This window comes from Acanthochromis polyacanthus, chromosome 22 (assembly GCF_021347895.1).
Source record: "Acanthochromis polyacanthus isolate Apoly-LR-REF ecotype Palm Island chromosome 22, KAUST_Apoly_ChrSc, whole genome shotgun sequence".
Lineage (NCBI taxonomy): Eukaryota > Metazoa > Chordata > Actinopteri > Pomacentridae > Acanthochromis > Acanthochromis polyacanthus.
In genome coordinates this window covers 18,262,049-18,276,830 of record NC_067134.1, presented here as the reverse complement: position 1 = coordinate 18,276,830, position 14,782 = coordinate 18,262,049, and the positions used below count along the sequence as shown (strand labels likewise).

The window sequence follows — 14,782 nt, the reverse complement described above, 5'->3', positions numbered from 1 at the left end:
CACCATCCATTATAAAAAGAAATAAAAATATTGTGTTTTCTAAACCAAAAATAATTGATGCCATATTCAGTTCACGAAATAAAAAAAATTATCAAAAATATTCCAGCTACTACATAAAAAAATAAAAAATATTCAGTTTAATTCTCATCATTCCATCTGTTTTTCATCAGATGTTTGCTCATAGGAGCTTATTAATTTCAAAGGAGCAGCAGGAATAATCTGACACGGCAGACCTTTGAAAAGAAAGAAAGATTCAGCTGTGTCAGTAGTCAAAATAATTAGATAATAATAATGGAGCTGCCAACAACGTGTTGCTGTATGGTGACAGAAATGGGGGATGACATAAATTTAGATGTTATACAACATCTTTCAAAAGCAAAGTAGTCTCGGACTGGTGAGGTCAAGCAGGGGTGACAGACACGTAAATGAATGATGCAGGAGGTGAAATATTATTGCACACTATTACAACAAATCTGTTATGTTCCCTCAGACAGAGTCTTGTTTCAGTCAGAGAGGTAGCTACTGAATTGTGTAAGTTACATGCAAAAATATGCCAATTAAATCTGAGTACATTGAGTCAAACACTGCCAGGTACAATGTATTTCTATCCTATTACAGTTCATGGGCAAATTCACCTTTACTTGTATACATTTACTTGATTACTGTCATTACTTGTAACAATTTATTACATTAAGGTGAACTATGGTCATACTGGTTCTACTATTCATTGAACTGATAGCTGGACTAAACATCCTGACTGCTAATGCCAGCATGGGAAATAAAAATGCAAATGTATAATATGTTAATATTATTACTGACATTCCTTTGACAGATTTAATTATTGATTATGAAACTAACTATAGAAGCTTACTGTACGTGTGTAAATATCTGATGTAATGTGTCACAAATACACACACATGTACCTTTGCAGCCTCCTTAGGCAGGTCGAATGGGATACGCTGGCGGATTTTGGGTGGCAGCTGACTGAGCACCTCAGCCTTGAGGCGACGGATCATAATCTGGCTCAGCCGCTGGTGCAGCTCCTCCAGGTTGGACGCTCCACGACAGTCCCACAGCCTGCGAGGCCCGAAATACCTGCAAGAGAACGAATGAGAGGTGAAGCTGCTGATGCATTTGTTTTTTATATACACACTTGTAACCAAGAGAAAGTTCCTAAGAAAACACACTTATTTACAGCAATGCCCTGAAGGAATAGTTAAACATGTTTAAGCATTCCCACTTGGGAGCTGCCCAGCTCTGCAACAGCTTTCCATCGTTTACCGCTGAGCAGCTCTGCTGGAGCAGTCGGGGGATCAGTTTTTTTGCTTAAGGGCACTTTGCAGAGCAGGAAACTATTTTGTCTAATGGCCACTGCAGCAGGTTCATCCCAAAACTCGCCGGCAACTTTCACAATTTATCAGCCAAACGGATTTTTAGAATAGAACTGGCCCTCCACACAAAGGCTGGTTATCTGCCATGTTGGATGGAAATGTAGACAAACTTAACAAGGCACTGCCAAAATTTGCTGTTTCACACTTCAGTGTTGAAAGTTGTAATTACTGAAGGATGGTAAACTGACTCACTACTTCTAAAATAATGTTGCCGCCTGGTGTACAGATTTAAACCAGCAACTCTCTTGCTCTAATGCTGCATTCTGTCTAATCGCCTACTGCCATTTCCCACAACAACTTCACCATTACGAAAGAAACAAGATGGGTAGTCTGCTCAGATGGCACCGCCTTGTGCCCTTCTGTGTGTGTGATGTCTTTAGTGTGTGTGTGTGTGTGTCCCTCAGAACGGCAATCCCCAGCCACACTAAGTACTATTATATACAAAGTGTTGTCATTAATGGTGCCAAGCCCATCCCCAGCCGAGTTGCCGACTTTGATGGACATCCAAAACAATGCATTTGATGTGTTTGTTCACACATGTAACTGATCGTCACTGGCAACTGGCAGCCAGTTGGCATTTAACGCTTGGCTTCAGTTGTGGTCTGGCTCTGACAACAAACCCTCAACTCAGCAGCACCACAACTCCACACTCAGGTAAAGCCCGCCTTATCCCAGCAGACACAATTAAATGGTAGGTGAGATCTTCTGAAAGCTGTACTCATTTCAATAAGCTCCATATATTAAAATTAAGAAGAGAAGCACAGACTGGGCTATTACACTGAAAGGATGGAATTGTTCAGTATTTGATTTGTAGTTAGCATGTTACAGGGCAAAATCAAAACCACTCCCAAGACTGCCAGCAAAATATGAAGCTGGAGGAAGAAGATGATAAGCCTAACTTAGCCCCATTTACCCAGAGAGTAGAGACTTGGATGGGAAGATAACACTATATGTGCAGATAATTAGAACTAGGAGGTTGTGAGCTTAGCCTAGCATAGGAGAGGAAAGTGGGTAACGGCTGCATCCAAAAGTAACAAACGTGCTCACCACTAACATACCTGACTATTTCTTATCCTCTCAAATATCATACCTTGTCACTACAATTCATTTCTTTGTGAGCTTTCGTGGTGCTGGCAGAGATTCAGGCTAGCTGTTAGCCGCAGCTTTAGGTTTTCATATTAGGCTAGGCTAACAGTCTCCTAGCTCTAGCTAAGTCACTGTAACAATGTGAATAAAGTGAACTCAAATGACAAAATATGAATTACATGACACATAAACTACACAAAATGTAAGCTAAATATATTAGAATTAACACGCAGTACATGTGAACTAGTAAAATTTGAAAACTTCACCTGTAATGTGCGTTGCAGTATTTCTTGGCGTAGTCGGTCCAAGTTCCAAAACTGTTGTGATAAAGGGCATCGATCTGCATGAAAAGCTGTGAAATACACAAACAGTTAACACACTTTAACAAAAAACCACACAATACAGCAAATATATGTGGACACTGTATGTAAGACAGTGTGTGTGAAAGTTAAAACAGTGAAAAAATTACATTTTCTGATATGATGAGTTGCAAATGGCAATTTTTTTTTTTATCCAGTGTTAGCAAATGAGCTAATGAGCAAGAATGGCTGTAACTGAGAAAAGCAAAAAAATATACATATTCCCACTTTTACAGAAGAGAAGTTGAATTAATGAATAATAAAACACACTTTGGCTCATTTCTGTACTTTAGCCTAATTGATTTTACAGATATCGCCTATTGATACGACCAATAGCTGATGGTGGCTACTATTAGCCAGTGTTAGAAAACTGCTAGCGAGGTAACAAGAATGGCTTCGATAAAGTGAGATAAGGAATACAATAGCATTCTCCCTCTTACAGTTGAGAAAATTAATGAACAATTAAATACAAATTTACTGTTTTCAGTAACTTTATTTGTTTTTACTGCTACACAACTATTGATACTGATATAACCTGCAGCTTATGATGCTAGCGTTAGTCAACTTTGTATAGACAATGCAGTGTCCCTGAGATTAGTTTACTTACATTAAGACTCTGCTTGTATTCATTTTACACAATGTTTTAGCTTTTAACAGTATAATGTAATACAAGGGTTTTGCTTCCCCTGCTTTATTATATTTGGTATGGTTTGTAGCTTGTAGGGGCTAATGTTGGGTAGTGTTAGCTAGCTAGGTCTTGCTTATAAGCTAACAGCTGCTAGCTTTAGGTTCTTATTGAGCATCCAGACATGACAGCAGTGTCAATTTTCTTATCTTGACAGTAAGGCAAATATTATTTTTAAACATCATTTCGGTGCTATATTTTGTGTAAATTTGGACAGTTTTATCTACTGTGCATCATTAGCTTTCCACGGCATGAACTTGGGGCAGGTGTCACAGAAATTATTCTAGGCAATCAGCCTTTCTGTTTCCATTGTTGTGTAGGATCCAACATTTTCAACCACAATGTCAACTTAAAGTGCAAAAAAACAATGACAAATCGTAGCTACGGGATGCAACTCAATTTTAGTTAGCACATAGGAAACAGAACAAAATGGTGCATGTCGTCCTAGAAAAAATTAACAAATCTGTGTTGTTTTCTCTGAGTTTAACTAATCAGCACTGGGCACAGCAGTTTTATCGGGCTCCTCAGAAATAACTCCCCCACTGAAGGTCCATTTTTCCATGTAAAAACAGTAGTGAAAGAAGTTCCGCAGGGATGGTTCTTGCATATATAGAGGTTCAGCCGCCTTAAAACAGTCGACATGTTCCTGCAGTGGAAAGCTTTCTTCTGAGACTGCGTGTTGCTTTAGTCTCTAAAGCTGCACGTAATAACTCAACACAGTATGAGCTTTTTTTGGCCTTAAACAGAGACCTTACCGGTGCTCACGATTAGTCTGCTGTCATGAAGTACATCTCGTGTGCAGTTTATTCAAGGTCCCGTTGTCCTTCGCCTAGTTTACTAGTCCTGTGTTGTGCAACTGTGTGGTAATTCGTGTCAGCACCAATTAACCGGGTCAAACCGCTGTGCAGTCCAACTAGGTGGTGAAATTTAATGACATACTCACAATCGGCTCACACCCACCAAATAACTCCTGCCATGAAAATTATGCGTCATCAAAAGATCTTTGCATCCACTGATTTTGTCAGATAAAAGACAAGCTGCTGCTGCTGCTGCTGCTGCTGCTGCTGCTTTCCGTCTTCAGTGGACGCGTGCCATTTTAGTAGGTAATGAGTGTGTTTACATCACAGGTTGCAGCAAAGCTTTGCGCGCAAATGTCAACGTTCCCGTGCAAACACCCCACATCCCTGTCAATTTTCAGCATTTGCGGCAATTTCTGAAGTAATGGCAGGTAATGATCAGCACGGCGATCTGAATAAGCAGCCACAGTGAGGAGTGCTATTCTAAATTCAGCACTTGTTCAACAGGAGCTTTGCATTTTCCCCCTTCACACTGTTGATATAATAGGTGGGAGGAATGAGGGCACATCATGAACGGTGCAGCATGCCCTGAGCTGTGTGCTAACTCGATGTCAGAGCTACAGTGAGTAATGATGGCAGCGAGGAGACTGGCACAGAAGCAGGGACAGGGCTTATCAGGTTTATGCTGCGGATGATAAAATGTTATATTCAGTTTCAGATTCTAGTGGCAGAGAGAGGGAGAGAGAGATGATATCTAAAAACTAACCTCGGCACTGCAGGCAGGCAACGGCAAAGACAGGGTGGCACGTATCACACACACACATATGGCAAGTATGTAACACACACACACACACACTTTCTCGATGATACACCTCGAGATTTCTTACAAGTACGAACTTCGTTTTGGAATTAATTAGGTGTCTGAATTTCATCAGTTAATTATCATGATCGGGTCTAGGCAATAATTAAGTTTTCCTCACAGCAATGTGGCAGTTCGATGACAGCGCAGTCTGTCCTACATAAATAGCTTAACATAGTCGAGACAAAATTACAACGTTAAACCTGGATAACTCATGAAAAACACAACTTTAACTAATCCGCCACACATTAGCTACACATCTCGTTCTAAAAGACAGACCTTGCAACATAGATTTTTCTTATTATCAGAAATCTGAACATTAATATATGCGATTCATTTCCCATAAATGTCCAAAAATGACTAAAAATACAAACTAGAGGACAAAAGGTGCTGAAAATAGTCTCCAACACATGCAAATTATTTTCTGAAATTGCAGTTTCTTCTCACACATCACAAAGAAAGTAAGAAAGCAAGACTTTTTTGGATTGATATTTGCATGTGGTTCAGTGACAAAAAGCTAATTTTATTAAATTATCAGTCCTGTTTAAAATCTGCTTTCTCAATCAGCTCCCGTTTGTGCAAACAACAAGTATTCTGTTAAAGCTGCAACCGTTTTGGTTACTTTAATGACGAACTTGTATTTATGTGGGCGTGGCTTAACCCTTTACGCTTCAGTGCGTAGTAGGTGTACCGCCGGCGGTACACCTACTAATTTGCATAGGAATTTCAAGAATGTCCGACGGCTGCAAACCCGATTATACAAACACTATACGCCGATGGAAAGCTTAGATTCTCATGAATCCGCCGGTATAAACCACTTTCAGATGTGATTACCACAGCGGGTGAGAAAAACACATTTGTCCGACAAAAACGAATATTCATCCATCCGTTCTCTATACACGGCTTCAACGCACACAGCGCGACTCACATTTCCGGGTTCATTATTACACACAGAAAAAAAGATTCCACAAAAAACGGCCATAATCCAACCTTTTACATCCAGATGACACAAGCCAGTAAACTATTTTGTCCAAAACATGTCCTGAAGTCGGTATAAAATCCACGAATCGGTCGTTTTCAAGGAAATGCACCTCGCGATGTGCGTCCAATATTCCCTGTATTTTTCGTAATTTTTTAATTTAAAAATAGAATATTAGCGATTTTTTGTACTGAAAACGGCTGGAATTGACTGAAGCTTAAAGGGTTAACTGGGGAAATGTGATGTCACAAATTTCTGTGCACCAATCAGTGAAGAGCAGCATTCGTCACACTCACACAATGATGAAGCAGAACAGCTGATATTATCCCTGTTAAATCTATTCCCACACTACAATTTTCAACACTGATTCTTGCTTATTTATTTATTTTAAAAAATAATAAAATTTATAGACAGATTGAGAATTATTTCAAAAAAGGAGGACTTCTCTTCAGTCTCTCATTTCATATAGGATTATTTTCCGCATCTTTCTTATATATGTATATATATATATATATATATATATATATATATATGTATATTTGTAAAGCACTTTATAACCAGACTGTATTTATGACATTGTAATATTCTCAATATGCAGCACAGGCATTCAGAAAAATATATTTTGAAAGCTACACTGCAACTTGTGAATAATTATGTTTGTGTGTACTGGAGAGCACCGCTATTCACAAACAGTGTTCTGTATAGTATACTGCAATAAACTGGAGAAATACTCCAGGAAAAAGGAGGAAAATTAGGACATATTTTAAAGAATTATCTGTCAAATCAACTGCATAATTTTGGAATAAAACAAATATGTATGTATCTAATTATTACAAGTTATCACAATAATAATTTGACAATGTAGAAACTGTAAAAGCCAAAAGCAACACTGCTTTAGAGGCTGGAGAACTGTGGAAACTTTCAGCTCCAAGCTGCATCAGTGTCCCATCATTTGGGTACACTGGGCACACACAGTGCTTGATATTGATACTGTATTGTGTCCTCACGATGAGACTGTGAAAAGATTTTCAATTCACAAAGTCGTCTTCATCTTCCACGGCTGCGGTGATGGAATACGGCTGTAATCTACAGCTTCAATATAACATATATAAAAACGATATAATAAATCATTATGGAAAAGGGAATGGCTCAGCCGCTCTCCAAACACCGTTGTCCTGTGAACAGCCCTTCTTATTGTCTCTAAATTCAATAGTCCCCCCACCCGCCCCGCCCTGTGTGCTTCTTTTTATTACTTGTCTCATTTATTGCAGTGCAGTGTCTGTTCATATCGGGCTTTGTAAATGAAGTTTTTGCAACAAAGGTTATTGAAATAAGACCATGGGATCCTGGAGGATAAGTGACGCCGCAGAGAGTTAATTGGCTTTTTGAATGTTAGATCGCAGTAGAACCTGCTCTGGAGCAAGTTACCATGGCGATCTACCTGTGCTGCAGAGTGGAACACCTTTGTGAGCTGCCTGAGCTGGCCTTCTAATCTCTCTTCATGAGTGTGGGTTCAGAATAACCTTTATAGCCTCCGGTTTGTCCACAGAAGACCCTCCTCTTCAGCTCAAATATTTCATTAAAAATTCAAACTAAACTTTGAAGTAATTTTAAGTCTGCTCGCTCTGTGTCATTTGGTGCGAAAACAAAACAGCTTACTCCACTTAAATCTGTGTTCTTTACCCTCTAGGCGTCATTAAAATTTCATTTAATCAAATTTAATTACCTCTTCAGGTCGACCCAGGGCAGGGGTACCGGTGAGCAGGATGGCCCGCTTGGCACTCTGAATGAGAGGAATGAGAATCTTAGTCCGTGCTGAGTTTCTGGATTTCAGGTAGTGCGACTCGTCCACGACAACCACTGCAAACCGCTGCCTGGTCAGAGCCTCCACCAGGGGGCGAGCATCAGTGCTGAGCAGGCCGTAACCCAACACGGTCACCTTACTGCTGCTGATATCCCTGGAAGGACACAACACATGCATGAACATTCACAGTGAGCTACAGGTTAACTGGCTTTATGAGCCATATTTACACTGTTATTGCCATTTATTAACGGGGCAACAAAAAGGTATTTTCATTAACTCTGCTGATAATTTCCCCTGAGTGATCAATTCATCATTTTTCTTTCTGAAAATGACATGAAAGATGGTCCATCATGATTTCCCAGAGGCCTGGATGGCATCTTCTAATTGATTGTTTTCTGAAACCAATAGATCACAATGCAAATACATTCAGTGTACAGTAATTGAAGACTAAGAATATCAGGAAATAGTCCTATTTGACCAGCTGAAAGCATTGTTGTGGCTTAAAAAAATAATGATCAAGTCCTGCAATTACTGTTGATTGCCTACATATTTAATAAACATTTGTGAATGACTACACTATCCATACATATATAAATACAGACTCTATTTTGTTGATATCTTACCTTACTACAGAAATTATTATGCCCTCTGTTTCATATTTATGGAAAAAACTCATTGGGAAATTAATTGAAAATACTAGAAAACAAAGTTAAAACAAATTCCAGGGACTGCAATCCAGCTAGTTAAGGCTAGTTGAAGCTAATTTACCAATTTCAGACTATTTGATGCTCTACAGTCTTAGGATTTGAGTTTTTCATGCAACGTACCACATAGAAATAGATGAATCTTACATCATAATAGAGAGAAAAAAGAAAGGCAGCCTTAACTAACCCTGCTACATACTAACTAGCCTAATCAGATGAGAAGTAGCTACTGCAGTCTGTGTGGAATCGTTTCATGGGGTGAAGTTAATCTTAAATGATAGAAAACAAACTATATTTACTTAAAGGGGAAGCTAGCTATTGAGTTCAAATACAAAATAGAGCTAAGATTATTTGTAGCTACTGTGTTTTCCTTTTAACTTAGAGGTCAACATTAGTACTAATTGGATTCACGTTTTATACAAAGTCTGTGACATTGATTAGCATGAAAAAATGACTTTACAGCTTCTGTTCATCATAGATTTCATATATCTGTTACACAATTCAGCCAAGAGTCTTTTTGTCTTTCCCTCAGCCCCAAATCCTCTGGTTCCCTGTGAAGACTCACACAATGGATTAATACACATTTTATGCTCCTGACAGTATTTAGTGGCTGTATTTGGAATAAATCTAAATAAACTACAGTTTCCATGTGATTTATGATGAGGGAACGTGTCACCCAGCTAGTTTTTAACACTTTCTGGACAAAAATGCAGCTTTATGGCACCAAAACAGGTACACAAACAGCACGGTATTGTAGGTTTTCATGGAATTAGTTGGAATCAGCTCTTAAAGGAGTCACCTTTAACACTGACAAATGTGTTTCAGCAGTTAGAACTAAATAGAGACTCAGCAGCTGTTCAAATGTTTATTGACATGGCAACTGGACCCTCAAGGTAAAGCAAAGCCGACTATTTAAAAAAAGGTCTGTGGACTTAGCTAAACGTCGAGCTCACACACAAACGTTTCATGTATCTCCTCTTCTCTGCCACCTGAAGAAAAAAAAATCGTTCCCAGACTATATTGCAGTTTTTCAGAAGAACACACACATCCACAGATAAACAAACGCATTCAGCTGCATGAAACTCTATAAGGATCTCTGAGAAATCAAAAGCATTTCCAGCATCTGTCGGGCTTTAACTCTTTGCCTTCGCCACTTCCAAGCTGAAATAAACTGAAGGTGCCGTTCATGTTCTACAAAAGCACGCACAAGTCAAAATACTGGTGCCGCATAATTTTCTCTTGCCTCCCCGTTCAGTCATTAACACATCCAGTTCAAGGACACGTTTTCCCCAGAAGGCTTTCACAACCTCTTTGCACCTCATCTGTGATGCGATGTGAGGTGGGGAGTTTTACCCCCCCCTCTCCAAGTCACAAATATAGAAAGTTTGTTTCATTCAAAGAAAAAAAAAAAGCAGCAAGAACTAGGGAAAAGTTGAGGCGATAATACAAGTGGCTGTTTCTGAGACTTATACGCAACATTAGTCCACAATGCAGAAATGCAACGCAAACCTGAATCAATGTACACGGCGGTGAAAATGATTTCTCCACGACAGCATTTTTCCGCTTCTTGCGGATAAAAAAAATAAAAATTCACCTCTTGTTCAATATCGCAGACGTCGCCTTGACATGATTTGTCTGTCAGTGCTGTCAAACGTCGGCCCCTGCTGGCTCCTGACACCGAGGGACACTTTGAGATTAATTTATCAGGACCAACTTTGCTGTCTGTCACACTGCCTCGCTTTCACACTATATGGCCAAGTGTGCTCATGTTTTTTATTGCATCTCTTTAGCTAAATTACGACCGTTTGGATGAGCAGGAGGCTGGAGGCATGAAGTTGTAACAAGACATATTAGACTCAGCTTGCTATAAAGGCAACTTCTCCTTAAGTTCAAATAATTCCCCCCCACATAGTCCTTTGCACTGATATCTGAAATGTATTTAAGAAACCCTGTATGTACTTCTGCGTAGAACGTGGGTGTAGAATGTGTTCTTATCTGCTACACAACATGGGTAGTATTGCTTTGAATGGATTAAACCTGAAACAATTAGTTGCTTGAAGGTGCAGTCTGTCAATCTTAAGAGAGAATATCTAGCTACTTAACATGGGCCGTGTGTGCGGTTAAGTCCAAGTCACTTCGCATAAATACGATGTTTTTCTTTCAGCGGACACACAGAGCAAACAGGAGTTGCAAAATATTCAGTTTCTGCTCCTCAAATGTAAACATCTGTTGGTTTTCATAGACTTGCTAGTACATGACTTGGCTAATACAAGCAATTTCAGGATGGACAAGGCGAAAATGACAATTTTTTGCACCTAGAGATTAATTGCTTATTGAGGAAAGCAACCAAAAGATTAGTCCACAATGAAAATTATCCTTAGTTGAAGTCATAGAATAGATATAAAACCTGGTGTGTCTGAAGACAAAATATAATTTTTGCCTCGTCTATAAGTGTCCAAGTATCAAAGGTGTGATTGGTTAGATTGCTGACAATGTGACCTTTAAGAAAAAGTAGCTTTTGCAATAAACAGCAGTACCAAGAAGTATGAATTTCTGCATATTTTCTTCAAACTGCCGCTTTAATAAGCTGTCAACCTACTATTGTCTCATACTGAGGCTTTATCAGTTTGCTAATATTAGCCTTTCATTAGGAAAGAGGCAAGTCAGTACCAACCACAACTGATGTGAAGAAGAAAAATGAAGTTTTATGATTACATATGTCCTGTCTATTTGAAGTACATAATTAAACTAGATCCTAAAAAGACATTTTGTTAATGATGGCCTTCATCTGTCCAGCACCAAACAGGAGACAGACACACTTAGCAGCTAGCTGGTGAATATAGTTGAGCATTTAGCTAAAGAGCCAACAGTCCCATTAAGAGGTGGTGAGACCAAAAGTGGAGCAAAAAGAAGAGCGGATGCTGGAATTTTTTTGGATTTTGGGTGAGCAAAAACAACACTTGAATTCAAAGCTAATGTTGATGCTAAGTGTGTAAAGCAACTATTGTCTTTACTGCTTGACTATGCCGGCAAAAAAAGTGAATGTTCAAAATATGGACTCTAAGGGGCTGATAACAGTTAGTCATTGTCCATGTATGTGTGGCCTGGAGGGATGAAGGTGAAGGAGAAGGTGTAGGGGGGTGACCTACATGGTGTCGCTCTTGCTCTCCACCAAATTGATGTCTCCAGGCTGCAGCTCGGGGATCCACCTCTCCAGCTCTTCGATCCATGGGTATTTGAGGGACGAGGGCACCACCACCAGGAGAGGCCACTCCTGCCTGAAGGCGTACGCCACCGCGATGGCCTGCACCGTCTTCCCGAGACCCATCTGGGCCGAGCAAATCAACACATGGCGAAGGGAGAGAAAAACAAGTCAATCGCGCACAGACTCTGTGGCAAATTGCATATGACGGCCGAGCTGATGCGAGGCCCAAGAGTAATAAGGTCTCAGAATGATTCTAGTGTCAAAACCGATTAGGCACGTGGGAGTGCAGCGCAGGGCTGACAAATTAATTTGGAAGGCATGCAGCAAAGTCTCAGGTTCATTTTTTTCTTTTGGAAAATAGATTTCCTGAGCTAGTTTTGTGAGTGCTTACCTCATCAGCGATCATACATCTGTAAAACAAAAGAAAACAGAGAAATCCTTATTAGATGAGTTTTTGAGAAATGGTTTTTAGTGCTGACCAGCAGCCAGTGGTTGTTTCAGACTTTTTGAGTTTACATACAAAGACAACAGCTCCTGCAGCAGAAGAGCTTTACTCAACGCAGCCAGAACTGCATCTATTAAAAAGGCAGAATTCCTGTCATAACCCGACTTCTCCGACTCCTTTGCCCCACAAAGCGAAAGCGTTGAAGCACCACAACAAACTCAGCTGCTCTTGGACTCCCTACAAATCTGTCACCTGTAATTTAAGTCTGCACCGCTCCTTGTTTGAGCACTGGTCTTGCTATTCAATATTTATCATGTTGCCGTTCCTATTGAATATTTCTGCATGCGATGCCACAGAGTGGTTTGTGTGTGGGTTCATCCAGTTCCCTAAAAAAATAATAATCATAACTTGCCGGATGATGCAGGCGCTACATCTAATCAGCTTGAATAATTAATTTTTCAGATTTTGTGTGCTTTTAATTAGGAATGTTTATGCACCTCAAAGAGATGATGCACCAGACTCTGGCAGATATGAGCTATTAAGATTTTACCTGAATTTAGCCTTCATTTAGTAGTTCACACAAGCCAGGGCTCCGTTCCTTGTCTGAGAGGCAAATTTAATTAAGGTCAGCTCTTTGAGGAGGAGATGAGCATTTTTTGTTTGTACCGAGCTAAGTGGGCAGAGATAGAAGAGTCAAACATTTCTTTATCAGTGTGGTCAAAAAGCAGACTGGATAAACAGACTTTTAAAAAGGCAAGAAATCTCATTTTTAAACACTGCACATGATATTATAATCAGGAGAAAATGAGCACAAGGTAACCGGTCGCATGTGAAATCCAATGAAGAAAATGTAAATTCGCTTCTTGCACGATATTATTTTCACACTCTCATAACGCATGAAGCCGTTGGCCTGATGTGTTGCGATACCACAGCATTATTACAAACAAGAGCTGCAACAATAATCAGTTAATTCAATTAGTCCGTCTCCTGAAAATTAATTAGCAGCTGTTTTGATAATGGATTAATCATTTATCCAGCAAAAATACCAAACATAAAGGTTGTTTACCGCTTTAAACGGAGCATCTCATGTACTGATGATCACTTTTTTTCCTGATATTTAACAAGCAACTAATAAAAAAAATCAATACATGAATCGAAATTAATAAGTAGCTGCAGCCCTATTGGAGATTATCAGTTTAGTCTGGACAATGATGCTGATGCTCACTGCCAATTCTGAGTTTTTTTTAAAGGGAGTGAGATTATTCTGTGGCCGATCCTGAACAGCTCACCTATTGTGCATGTCTGTGATATGTTTTAGCAACCACACAAGAGCCAACGAGTCCCCCTTCTATCCAGTTCCCACTCTGATGAACAATGAAAGCGCGACACAGCCCTCAGCCGAAGTTGTCCCCGTGGAAAAAGTGCCGCTAGATCAACCTCTGGTTCTCCCTGCCCAGTGGGTACGGGCCCATTGTCATGACCTTGCTTATTCATAAATGCTTCCAACATCATGTCAGAGCAAACAGTGCAACGGAGCAGCTCTGAATACCTCAGACACAGTCTCTCATTATTCTTTCTCCTCCTCCTCCTCCTTCTCTTCCTCCCCCCATCTCCGCCCCATTTCTCTCTTTCAGCTGAGGAACATGATTAATGTGCACCTTGCCACTGGTGGTTTTTCTAATTGCCAGCACACCGGCCCAGTCAGCGCAATGCACACACACACACACATACACACACACACACACACACACACACACTGGGCCAGTATGTGTGTGGAAAAATGCACACAAAAGACATGCAAAACTGGAAGTGCACGAGCACATATAAAGCCATGTAAAAGTAGACGCACACATATATGTGCTGGCGCATACACCCACACACACACAAGCTGCAGAGGGAGTGCGGCTGGGGCAGGTGCTTGCCATTTCTCAACACATTAATCATCCTCCTTTAAATAACCTGAGTGTCGTCTTGACGGTTTGAGACTGCGAGCATGCTGCAGTGCTGTTGCCTGACGACGGCACGCTCCCCGTCGCAGCATCTTTCTAATGTTATCTCTGAAACCCACAAGCCCCAAAGTGTCAGGAAATGGGCTTCGCTACCTCCCAGGCTGGCTGTGATGATTTGATGGCTCTGACCTCTGCACGGTGATGTGTTGTGCGGCCCCGTGTCTAACCCCAATCTTCCAGCCCCGTTAAAGCTCTCTGCTGAGGACTGGCCCTGCGGTGCTCTGTGGTCAGCGGAGAAAACTGCTCAGAGGCCGAACGCTGCACAAAAGGCCGATTCGATGGCCCCACGACTGGAGCCACTCTGATCCCACACACAGTTATGGGTTCAGAGTGCAGTTTTGCTCCGTATTGTGAATTAACTTAAAATCCAAACAGAGCAGCCTTTACTGGGAAACGTTTCGCCTCGTTTCCAGCTGCAGTGGAGAGAGAAGGCTCAGTAGTGTTCACCATTACAAAAAG

General features: G+C 40.5%; 1 protein-coding gene across 3 annotated transcripts in view; it reads right to left on the bottom strand.

Annotated features, from left to right (window-relative positions):
• Positions 1-14,782, bottom strand: part of zranb3 (zinc finger, RAN-binding domain containing 3) — a 96,143-nt gene that overhangs the window by 68,902 nt on the left and 12,459 nt on the right. For all 3 annotated transcript variants that reach the window (XM_022206435.2, XM_051942162.1, XM_051942163.1), the window contains exons 3-7: positions 12,261-12,279; positions 11,814-11,992; positions 7,883-8,114; positions 2,744-2,829; positions 924-1,095 (exon numbers count right to left, since the gene is read on the bottom strand). In XM_022206435.2, the coding sequence (XP_022062127.2) occupies positions 924-1,095; positions 2,744-2,829; positions 7,883-8,114; positions 11,814-11,992; positions 12,261-12,279 (688 nt within the window). The remainder of the gene's footprint in view (positions 1-923; positions 1,096-2,743; positions 2,830-7,882; positions 8,115-11,813; positions 11,993-12,260; positions 12,280-14,782) is intronic.